General features: G+C 36.8%; 1 protein-coding gene across 2 annotated transcripts in view; it reads right to left on the reverse strand.

Moving 5' to 3' along the window:
* Positions 1-367: 367 nt before the first annotated feature.
* The window catches only part of olfm1b (olfactomedin 1b), a 33,240-nt gene continuing 20,545 nt past the window's right edge, over positions 368-13,062 (reverse strand). For both annotated transcript variants that reach the window (XM_077194296.1, XM_077194295.1), the window contains exons 5-6: positions 10,375-10,481; positions 368-3,604 (exon numbers count right to left, since the gene is read on the reverse strand). In XM_077194296.1, the coding sequence (XP_077050411.1) occupies positions 2,930-3,604; positions 10,375-10,481 (782 nt within the window). In that variant the 3' untranslated portion in view covers positions 368-2,929. The remainder of the gene's footprint in view (positions 3,605-10,374; positions 10,482-13,062) is intronic.

Here is a 13,062-nt window from a genome sequence, read left to right on the forward strand (position 1 = left end):
AGGATGTTTTTAAAATGTTTTACTGTGATTGCAACCAAAATACAACATTGTGAAAACGTTCTGTGCCTGCTGGGCTTCGACTGTGGTTTCTACTGTATGATAACAGTAATAGTCATTAATTTTTGTCAAACGGGCTTAAAATAGGAAATAGAAAGCTATAAACTTTGATCAGTTGTGTTACGCCACTGAATAACAGTTATGTGCCTGTTCTATCAACACTCAGCTGATGTATCAACCAAAATTATATTGCTGTTGAAGCTGGTTAATCAAGGAGGTTTTAGCTAGCTAAACAGCTAGTTTTTAGTTTCTTTCAACAGGGATGAAACCTTGACCCCATGATGAAACAAACTCAGAGATCAATACAAAATGATGACATCAGGATATAAATCCCCTTTTATTGATAAGAATCATCGTATTGTGGGTACAACACACATCCAGCGAAGCGCATAAAGAATAAAAACTGGAATTAGGTTTAGCTAATTAGCTTTATAAGACCGTATGAGCCTTGTTAAAATGATTACATTACATATTAGATTGCTCAATGACGTCATAGTTTTATATTCATATTTGTGTCATGTCCTCTAAGTGACTTAGAGACATTTAACATTCTGATATCAATCTTTTTTTAGTTTTCGTGACAGAAATGTATAACACCATCAAACTAAAACAAAGACATTGAAGCATCACCCAAGCAGACAGTTCTATATTACAAAAAAACATCAAACTGTAAATCTACAAAAATCATGAATGGGCGTTAAGAAACAAGCCACTCAAAACAAACCAGATAGGAACAAGCATCTTTTTTTCTAAAGACTATAACCAACCCCAACCCATCATACAGGTAAACATTCCATTGAGCACACCTGCGCATGTAGAAACTGCTCATGCAAAACTAAAGGAGTCATTTTACAAGAATTCACCAGCACAGAGACTAACTCGGAGTAAGATTGTACCTGAACCATCTGCTAACAAAACCTGCACATCTGTTACATGGAGTTGGTGAATCATAGCAGCCATGATGTAGCTGACATCCATTTACAAGCACAACAAAGTGTGTATCGGTAGCCTGAATTGTGATATTCTCACCAGAGAAGGTTTAAAGTCAACATGAAAGGATGTTCACAACCCATTTTACTGATGCAATTAACAGGATATTCAATGACAAAAAAATGTTGGACAAGACTTTATCCATCAGGAATTGATTGCATTGTGAAAATTACTAAAATGATGGATATGCTCAAATGGTCATACATGCTGCTCACATATTATTGTACAATGTAAAAAGAAAGAGTTACTGCCTTGGAGGTTTACGTCATTTCAACTTAAATTACATTAAACTGACAAAAAAAAAAGAGTTGAATCTTGTAGAACTTATAAAAAAAATTGAAAATTGCTTAACTTATTTTGATGAGTTAAAGCAATGTAAAAACTTTTTTACAGTGTATTAGAGTTTGTTGCTGAATACAGACTTTAGCCATTATAATGTTATAAGTAACTGAAATAAGCACAAATATATCAGGGCATGTCAAAACATCTCCAGCGCCCAAAAACTCCCTAGACCCCTTTTAATTTAAGAAAAAATGATATGAAAAGTAAAGAGGGTGAATTTTGAATTCTTGTTAACTTTAATAGCACGCTTTGGTCTGTTCTCAGGTGCTACATACATGTAGGACGTTAAAAAATATCATGATATGATCCACATCTTGAGAACTTAATCGCAGAGAAGTTCAAGTAAAATCTCACGGGAGTCCTTTAAACGTCAACAGCATCAAACGTCAACAACTTTCAACAGTCAGCGCCTTCAGCCAATCATGTTTGTTTTTCTGGATTATCTAAAGAAATTAGCTCTGCAAAATACACAAGTTGGACTTATGGTAGTGCACAGACTGGTTGTGGACGAGTTAGTTTTCCGAGTGAAGCACCATTTGTTTTCCTGCACACACTCTGTTTATGAGGAAAGGGTTGGGTATTCCATGTGGGCTACTAGTCCGTAACTAAATCCCAATGCTCTTCCATATTTCAGTGTGCAGAAAAACATGGACAAGTGTCTTTTCAGTGCTACTGGAAAACATCTGACTGGACACTGTCCTAAAATGAAGTTTTTTGTAAAAAAAGAAAGGCGTGGCTTTATTTCATTTTTTTTTTGGCATCTGTTCATCATCTTGTGTTTTATTTTCCATTCACATGTCTATTGTCCTCTAAATGGTTCAGTTTTCATTCAGCATAGTATTTTTTTCACTGCAAAAATATTTTCTACTTGGTATGTTTGTCTTGTCTTGGGTTTAAAAAATCTAAACATTATTACGTCAAGATACTTTTACTTAAAATGCAAAATGACACAAGACAAGAAGTCGTTTTTTCTGACAAAATGATCAAAATGAAGTGAGTTTATGCTTAAAACAAGAGCAAAAATCTTCCAGTGATATGCTGACCAAATTTGCATTAATTTTCATCTGGAAGATGTCATTTTTTGTGTTTGCTCAGTTGGAATATGTCTCCTAAAACCTGTCCTGTCGGATTTTAACTCGACATACAGCAAATGTTTTTGATTCAGAGAATATATGAATCTAATGTTTTTACGATGTTCCTCTGGGTTATGAATCATTTTGAATTGAATTTTAATTAAATTAAACTTAATTCAAAGGGAAAACAAGTTTTTTTTTCTTACCCCATTGGCAGATATTTTCAGTGAAAACGTATCATTTTTTCAGAAAACACTTTATCTTCCAGTGTCATTTTGAATCTAAATGTATCTTGTATTAAGAGCGTTTAGATAATTATACTGAAAAACAAGACAAAAATACTGAGGAAGAACTTTTTTTTTTTTTTTTTGCAGTGTTGTAACAATCTGTTGAAGAACATTCAAAAAGGATTGTTTTGGGTTCAGTTTTCTGTTCCTTTCAGATTCCCCAAACTACATCCTCCATGGTTACAGCTGCTCCGAGCGGATGACATGGAAAAGAGTAACGTTGTACAGGACCTGATGTCCGTTATTCCAGGCGTATAGGGCTCGATCTCGTGGGTTGTAGTCCAGCATGGAGATATGTGAGTACTTGTTCTGCAGAACGATATCGATGTACTCGTACGTTGAGGAGTTGGTGTGGTAGGCATAGTAGACTTTAGTCCCTCCTGAGTAGCCGTTGGTCACGTACAGCGTCCCGCAAATCATAAAGGACTCCCCGGCACTACGCCTCGGGTGATTGGTTGTCCAGGACTGGATGATGTGCAGGGTCAGGGGGTGGAGCTTGCTGATGACGATGTTCCCCGCGTTCTGATTGGTGGCGTACACGGCCCAGAGCCCTCCCTCGTCCACCATGAGGTCGATGTCGGAGTGTCCTCCCCAGGCGTAATGGTAGGTGTTGCTGTAGCCTGCGTTGTCCAGACGCTGAGACCTACTAATGGTGGAGGTCTTGAAGTCAAACTTGATGATCATGTTACTCTGGAACTTGTTAAAATAGATGGAACCGTTGTAGACCACCTGACCCGTCCCGGACCAAGGGTGCGGGAGCCGGTGAGACGTGAAGTTATCCGACGTCATGAAGTCGAACATAGACTTGTACTCCCGCACGAAGCGGTTGTTGTGGTAACCGTCCATGTACCACACCTGAACAGAAGTGAGAGAGTAAATGTTTAATTCATATAAATGACTAACAATACAAGCTGTTGAGTTAATGAGACACATCCCTGGTAGAACAAGTATGCTGACCAAATTTGCATTAATTTTCATCTGGAAGATGTCATTTTTAGTATTTGCTCATCTGGACTATGTCTCCTAAAACCTTCCCTGTCGGATGTTAGCATGACATGCAGCAGATGTTTTTGAGTCAGAATGTACGTGAATCTAATATTTTTATGATGTTCCTCAGGGTTGTGAATCATTTTGAACTGAATTTGAATTAAATATGAGATAGTAAACAGGAACTACGGATCTGAATGCCTATTAAAAACATACTTTGAATGTTGGCTTGACAAAGTCTTATTTCAAAAAGTGTTGTTGCTTAAAAAGCCTTTAAGTTTGACAGACAGATAGATAGATGGATGGATGGATGGATGGATGGATGGATGGATGGATGGATGGATGGATGGATGGATGGATGGATGGATGGATAGATAGATAGATCTAGTACGGGTAACAAACTGGTAGACTAGTTAGTCGTCTGATAGTTAGTCATCTTTCTCTGACTGGGAGTCATAAACATATCCTTATATTGCCTGATGTTGTCCAGTCAATCAATATAAATGTATCTTTAACTAGCATTAGTAACAAATAGTTACAAAGCTTTGTCTAACAGAGTATAAAATGGTCAAAATTCTGGCTTGACATTCACAGAATCAAAATTCAAGTATAGTTTACACTACAGTCTATTTAATCAAAGTGGGTCAAGTTGTTCTTTATTCTGTCTGTGCTTTCATTGGATTTTTTTGTTCTGGCATAATTCGCCAGCACAGCAGGACATGTTCAGCGAGGTCTTAATTAAATTCTAGACTGAAGGTGTCCATCCTTCCCCTGGCTGTGGCAGAACGCAGGCAGTGAAAATTGACAGCCAGGAAGTAACTGTGTGCCAGGCATTACGAACCCTATGGGGATAATTCCAGATCATTCCGGATAAAAGCCGACTCTCCGTGGAGAATTCCCAGCATGACTGGGGCTTTTGTCTCTCGGTGAGCGAATGGAAAGGGAGCAGTCACGCTTATGGAATATTCCAGAGCCTCGTGGCCCAGCGGGACGTCTGTATGCTCTCTATAGGAGGCACGAGGCAGTCAACAACATCTACTGTATAAATCGACATACACACTCTCTTCTGCATGTTGGAACATACTGCAAACCCTTTCTTTTGAAATCCAGCCACAGTCGTTCACTTTATTACTGCATTAGTAACATTTGATTCGATTTTATTGTTTTAACTACATTTTTCACAATATACACTGTTCCGAAGCTTTACAAAGAACATACTCTCTGTGAGCGAGTCCTGCGCAGAAGTGGCGATTATAAACCCCCAAGTTAGACGTAACAGTGGAAATAAGTGCCAAGAATCAGCTGAGGACGTTCATCCTTTGTCTAACACCATTAAACCTATATTTTTTACAAGTATAAAATGTTCTGCCAGCTCCGAACTAGAATCAGAGGTCTCTTTTCCACTCCGAGCCCAACAGAACTTGTAAACAGATTTTTGGGCTAGGTTCTGTTCAGTTTTCCATGTAAAACTTTAGGTTTGGATGTAGTTGCCAATGGGTGAGCAACACAAGGAATATTATTAGTTATTTCTGTTCATCAATTCAGTCAGGTTTTCTGTATTTATATGTGCTGCTATATAAATAAATGTACTAACTCACTTACAGTTAATAGTTATATTTATTAGAGATTAAGGTTGGGTATCCTTTGAATTTTGACGATTCCGATTTTGTGTATCGATTCCTAATTTAGGTTCCAATAAGGTAAAAAAAAAAAAAAAAACCTTTCACTTAAAAAAAAACACATTTATTTTAAGTCTTATTGCAAAACATTTAGTTGAATACCCTGAACAAAAATCAAGAGGCTGAAGAACACTTACACAAGGAACTTTTGCCTATGGTTAATAAATACCATAGCAAAAACAACTAGCCTAACTAATATACATTTCAAGCATTATTGAAGATAACACTCAGTAATTAAAAAATAACAAATAAATAAATAGCAATCACACAAGATACGATTGAAAATAAACAGTGTTTCAAGATTTTCAGGTATTCAGTTACAGATAAATAACACTGCCCTTTATGAATAGAATGTACATTACAAATATGGTTACAAAAGTTATTCAGTCAAGAACAGTGTGTGAATATTCTCTTTGTCTTTTGTTTGATTAAAGTTATGATAGAGACAGCAGGAGGAATATTAGGCTGCTGTCACTTTAAGAGCTGCACAGATCAAATATACTGTTACACATGTTCTTTCTAAACAGTTTATGTTCACTTAAGACATAACCGACTGTGTTTACGGGTATATTTTGACATATTTTGTTCGTTCAATTGCAAAAAAACAAAAAAAAAAACAGCATGTTTTTTTCTTGTGCTTGAATGGTTTAAAATTTCCTTTTCTGTGCGCTAACTTTGGATGTGTGTGCAGCACAGAAAACAGTGGCCAGTTCTTCTTGCGCTTGAATGCACACAAAAGAATCGATGAGAGGAATCAAATTTTAAATGTTATAACAAGTACCGATTCCTGACCTGATCTGATGTTCACAGAATCCTTTTTCGATTCCCAACCCTATCAGAGATGCACTGATACTACATTTCTCCACAGATACCGATAGCCAATAATTCAGGATTATAACGATTATTGTCCGATATATAAGTGCATCTCTAAAATATCTATACATTTAATGTTAATAAAAGTAAACATTTAGATTTGTAAAACATGGTAAATAATTCTTTCTGATGGTAATAGTGTATTTGCAGAGTAAATGTTAGTGTTGCTAAACGTGATGCCAGGACACTTTTTGTGGATTTGTAAATTTTCTGGTAGACATTGAATGCTGATCCATCTCTACTTGATATCTCTGACAGCTACACAGTGCATTGCCAAAGCTTTTTATCTTTGAAGAGTCAAAAAACTGCTCTGAGATATTGCTTATTGTTCACTCCCACACACACACACACACACACACACGTTTCTCTCTCCACACTCTCTGTCTCACACATACAGCCTACGGTCTCATCAATCTTTGAGAACAAGAGCCTCCAACCCAAAAGTGTGAGAAAAACAGAACAAGAGGGGGAGGGGGAAGCACTAAAACCGGGTCTGTGGGTGTGAAGGAAGGTTATATATTCACCAGTCTGATTTATAATTGCGTTTATGGGTTTCAGAGGAACTAGGTTGTGCAAAGCATCACTTTAATGGCATTTTGGGTTTGTAATTGGGTATTCTTGGGTGAATATGTGTTGTTTCTAAATCAAAGATCTGGTATGAGCTTTTGCAATGGGCTATTTTTTTATTTGCTTGTGTAGTTTTATATTATACTATTTGTTATTCTTTTATGTTTTCCAGTCTGCTGTACCATTATAATTCTTTGCAAAATGTCAGACAGTATCAGATGTGTTTTCCTTCCACAATTGGCACTATTAAAGCACTACTTTATGAGAACTAAACTATAATGTGAATACAGTCACAGCTAAAGTTTGCTGCATGCCACACAAGCTCCTTGTATGAAATCGGATGTATACGTTTGTCTAGCTTTACTGTCCTGCATACATACCTTATACATGCTTTGGGTAATATCTACTATATAACAAATCTCAAATGAATGATTGCTTGTAAATGTAAACTATAGCTAAGTATAACTACACCAGCTCTAATCTGCTAAATGCAACTATATGACATTAAGATATTATAAACAGTTACCACAATTTTCTTTAAAGCTGCTTTGAAACAATATGTATTTCCTGAAAGCACTATACAAATAAATTTGACTTGACTTTATTCATAATATAAGATGGCCTTCGAGAATAAAGTTAAATATCAAATAGTCATTAAGTTGTTATTTTATAAAGCAAATTAATTTAAGTACAATACTTTCTGGTACCAGTTATTGTTTTTTTTATTATAATTTTTTTTATATATACTCCATTCCCCTGTTTTAACATTTAGATAACTGTTGTTAATCTTTTAAAAACAATAATAATTTATTAACACAATCTTTTGCAAGTCTCAAAACGAATAAAAATGTTCATGCTGTACATTTATTGCCTAAATGCACTGGTAGCATATTTCAAATACATATTTAGTTTGTATTTTGTTTTTAATGCATTCATAGAAAATATTAATACATTCATTTTTCGGCTATATAGCAATAATGTTAAATTGAAATTCTCCCGGACGAAGATGTAGACATGTAAACTAAGATCATGTGAACACTTAATAGGTTTTTCACATCATAGATGTAATTCTATTCATTTTTTAGTTGCTTGTTTTAGCATGCAACTCTGTATTCACCATCCAGCTATCCAGATTTTGTGTTTCAATGTCATTAATGGCCAGATAAAAGAGAGGCTGCTCACTGCAGAGGCAGTGGGTGGAGCTTGAAGGTCTAGCCACACCCTAACACTGCTATAAGCCTATCCCTGAACATAATTAGGTCAAGCCCCGCCAATTAGGTCCACAGAGGTGCAGCTCCACCCATTACATCCAGAGAGGGAGAGCTGGATGTCATTTGGCTCCACTTTAAACAAAAGAGATGCTTGTGAAACTAAGGACAAGTGATACTGAACTTCTCATCGAGAACTGGCAAAGCTATTTTCTGAGAAAAGCCGACTCTCCGTGGAGAATTCCCAGCATGACTGGGGCTTTTGTCTCTCGGTGAGCGAATGGAAAGGGAGCAGTCACGCTTATGGAATATTCCAGAGCCTCGTGTCCCAGCGGGACGTCTGTATGCTCTCTATAGGAGGCACGAGGCAGTCGCAACATCTACTGTATAAATCGACATACACACTCTCTTCTGCATGTTGGAACATACTGCAAACCATTTCTTTTGAAATCTAGCCACAGTTGTTCACTGTATTACTGCATTAGTAACATTTGATTCGATTTTATGTTTTAACTACATTTTTCACAATACACACTGTTCCGAAGCTTTACAAAGAACATACTCTCTGTGAGCGAGTCCTGCGCAGAAGTGGCGATTATAAACCCCCAAGTTAGACGTAACAGTGGAAATAAGTGCCAAGAATCAGCTGAGGACGTTCATCCTTTGTCTAACACCAAAATAACACCATAAAACTTCTAAGAAACTTCTTATAAATGCACCAGTTAAAGCATATGCAGCATGCAGCTCTGGGATGCCAACTGCTAATTGCCAATTTGTCATTTAGCCCACACTTTAATGTAAAACCGCTTGCAGGATATTTATTTCAGGAACAGTCTTTTGCAACCTGGGGTTACGTTTCTGGCCACTGGAGCTCAATTAACATTTGTAACCAGCCCGGATCTTTAAACACAATGCCATGTAACCCGATAGCTAATCAGGTAAAAAATTATAGCACACTTCTGCAATGCCAATCGAAGACTTGCATGAGCCACACAACATTACCAGATTTTCACACTTTAACAAATGCCAGAGAAAAGATTAGGCACAGGCCATCATCAGGAACATCTCACGCTCATTTCCAGCGGTCCTCTTTCATCCAGCACAGTCTGCGGTGTTTTAACCTCCACCCGTTATCAGAAGCCCCCCTGCGCCCTCCATTACGAGCCCCGCCGGAGCACTTCATGTCTGGATGAGTGGGAAATTATTTGGCCTCGCTTATCTTCCCCTTGTGCCGCTGTGAGTGTTAGTGACCTGGCTTCAACTCCACAGATGTCCGACTATTAAATGAATGCTTGGTATATACTGGTTCTTTTTTGATTATTATGTTCCCATATATATTATTTTACTGTATACAGTAAAAGGAAGTGTTTTGTCTTTATTCAAATATATTTTTAGATTTAATTTGTTGAAGCTGAATTCGAATGAAAGACTTTTAAATATTTGTACTGATCCTGATGATGGACTAGATATTTAGATGAAGTATTTTCTTTGCAAATGCATAAGAACGAAGAATTTGATTGTGCTGTTTAACTTCTTTCTGTGTACACAGAAATAGAACGTGAGTTTTTCCTCAAGCGGTGTATATTTGCATTTGTGTATGACGGCTCGGCCTTGAGGTTTGTTTTTCTGTGTTTTTTCTTGATGGTTTTAAAGCAACATGGTTATAAAGCGGCTGCCTGCAGCTATGTGCTCGTGGGTTTTTACTGCAGGCATAAATTAACCACATATCCTCCACTATCTGCATTCTAAAGAATATCAGAAATGAATCCTGTATGTCCTATAGAAGAAAGTTACACTTGTATTCATTACCAAATACTGAGAAATGCAAAATATACATGCAAATGTTTAAGTTCAACTTTTCCCATAGGAAAATTAAACATTTAAGTGCTATATATCTTTCTTTCTTTATACACTCACCAGCCACTTTATTAGTTACACCGGCTCAACCGCTCGTTAACACAAATATGTAATCAGCCAATCACATGGCACCAACTCAATGCATTTAGGCATGTAGGCATGATCAAGATGATCCAAACTGAGCATCAGAATGGGAAAGAAAGGTGATTTAAGTGACTTTGAACGTGGCATGGTTGTTGGTGATACATGGGCTGGTCTGAATATTTCAGAAACTGCTGATGGGATTTCTAGAGTTTACAGAGAATGATCCGAAAAAGAGTAAATATCCAGTGAGCGGCAGTTCTGTGTGTGAAAATGCCTTGTTGATGTCAGAGGAGAATAGCCAGACTGGTTCAGCTAATAGAAAGGCAACAGTAACTCAATATATGTAAAATTGTATGTAGTTTTTACTCACCCTAGTGTCCCCTTCAGGAGCGAGGGGGTCCGTCATCCAGGATCCGAACCGAGACCCGGATGTTCTAATAGTGTTTGCATCACTAATGCCGGTCAGCTTACCACAAGCTGCAATACACACAACACACACATTTAATTACACGCATACACTCATGCTCACACACACTTTCTAACCAGAAGCCTACATTCACACACGTTTAATGAGTTTAGTGATGTTATGATGAGTCTGATACAGTCATAATTACTGTTGTAATCTTATATCTTGGAGTGAAGGTTCTGGTTAAATTACTTTAATTGAGTCACACTGAGCTTTATTATGATCTTTCACGGCGAAGAATGAGAGAAACATTTGCTTGTGTTTTTCTACCTCTCTTTCACCTCAGTGTTTTATTTCTTTAAGTCAACATGAAATGGCAACCTCAACCCAAATACATTTGTGTGAAAGATTATAAAGACAAAGCTGCTTTAGAACGGCTAGGAACGTTTAGTTGCTCACAATAAGATCTGTGTATTAAGAAAGCTAATAGTCTTTTTTGCTGTTATGTTGACATACAGTAATACAAAGGGGTTGAGCTGGTGAATGCATATCTTCATAGTTAATATATGAGAACACATATGTTTTTTGTTTCTATGACAGAGAGAGAATAATATACAGGTAAAACGTAAGATAAATGTCAAACATTATGGTGTTTGACATCCTGTGTGGTTGATAGAGCAGTGTATTAATCATGGTGTATTTTCCTGCTCAGCTTCTCCCATTCAACACACACACACACACACGCTTGACATTTACACACTGAACTGTAATCTGTTGTCTAGAGGGACACACAGGCCTAAATTATTACGCTACTATCTTTAGAATAAAGCCCTGATTCAGTCCAACTGCAGAAAAACACGCAATCGTCTTACGCAATCTTCTTGCACAATGTAATGGAACAAAGTGCATGATTATTGATTCATTTTTGTCACATACAAAACAGATGCATTTCACGTGTGAGCACATGCGGGAGTGTTTTATAAATTCATGTGTTTTTGATTATTCTCACGTGATTTCATCAAAATGGATTTTGAGGATTTATATTTGAACAAGTGAAATCAGATGTGAACTAGATTTTTACGTTTCTGATGTAAATGTTAGTGATTGCGTTCACTTAAAGTAACAGTAATGCATCTCTCAATCTCAATTTTACATGGGAACGTGTGAAATTCCTTTGGTTTCCCTGTAAAGGTTTAATATTCATCAGAAGCGACACATGGATGAAGCTCAAGTGTGTGTGAAACAGAGAAATAAATCAGAGTTGTTTTAAGGCCATATTGATCATACAGTGAAACTGGGCCAGATTTCTCTTCCAGAAACTCGGCGTGAAGAAGAGAGAAAGATGATACACACCAGAGAAAATATGCCGATGTGTGTGGATGCTGGGAAGTGGAAGCTGTGATGGTGAATGCATAATTTCACTCTTTTATAGCTCAAGAGACTTGTCAAGAGAGTTCTCTGTTGTGCTTCATTTAAGTATCCGCTATGTCTCAGACTCAAATGAGAGAATAGCTGACATACAGTAAGAGACAAAAATATGTTCTAAGAATGTTTGGCTAACATTAAGTTATGAAACTTTTTTTCTGAATGTTCTCTGAACGTTCCAAAAAACGTTTAAAAATGTTTTCTTCTTGGTTATACAAATGTTAAGGGAACATTCCGTTTTATCACTCTACAAACATTGTGGTAACGCTAGTTTTGAACGTTTGAACATTCTAAAACAAGTAGAAACATTTGAAAACATTAGACGAGTAAACAAAAAGTTATTTGAACTGTAAATGGTTTGAAATCAAAATTTTTTGAGATGTCATGTAAAATTGGATGTAACTTTACACAGAAATGGTTAGTCAGCAATTTTCTCCAACTAAAATCATGTCAACATGTCTATAGTTTACATGTAGTGGCTATAATATTAAATCAATTAATGAATTTCACAAGGTTGTAATTTGGTGGTATGGCGGTATGAATGTAATGATGATTTTCATGAAGGTTCACACTTAAACATAAACATCACCTATAAACACGTACAAATGAAATGATACAAATTAGGCACAAATTTGTCAAATATATTTTAAAAAAAGTGTAACTGGTGTAACTCTTTTCCTGCCAGTGTTTTTTTGTTGTTGTTTTTTTGGCCAGCATTTTTGATCATTTTCAAAAAAATGTCATGGTGCTCAGGATATTTTGTAGTATGAATATCTGAACATGCAATATATATCAAGTCCAGCAATACCCCCAAAGCTTTTTACTCTATAGCTTTGTTCTAAGTGACTTGGGTGTCCCGGGTCTTGAGATTCGCAGGGTAGAAAAGGACAGTGATGCTGAGTGCAACTAAAAAGATCCCTTACTTACTTGTCTGGTAAATTCTGGTTGGGGAATTTCTAGATGTCCCGGCTCAGCGATCTTATTTCGTATTCTTATTAACAGCTTCTCCTGAACTGCCATTTTCTTTAGCATGCTATTCAGCGTAAATCCTGCCCTGCGGTCTGTCTGTCAGTCAATAGGAGGAAGCCACACCCTATTTTGAGCTCTCATCCCGTTTTGGTTATGGGGGTTAAATTAAAGTAAAACATTTTGTGATGATCAACGTTATGCCATAAATGTTGTAGATTAAGCTTATTGTTTCCACTCAGAATTCCAGAACGAACAAAC

Source organism: Siphateles boraxobius, unplaced genomic scaffold, assembly GCF_051911475.1.
Source record: "Siphateles boraxobius isolate OS27281-9 unplaced genomic scaffold, OSU_SipBor_1 11, whole genome shotgun sequence".
Taxonomy (NCBI): domain Eukaryota; kingdom Metazoa; phylum Chordata; class Actinopteri; order Cypriniformes; family Leuciscidae; genus Siphateles; species Siphateles boraxobius.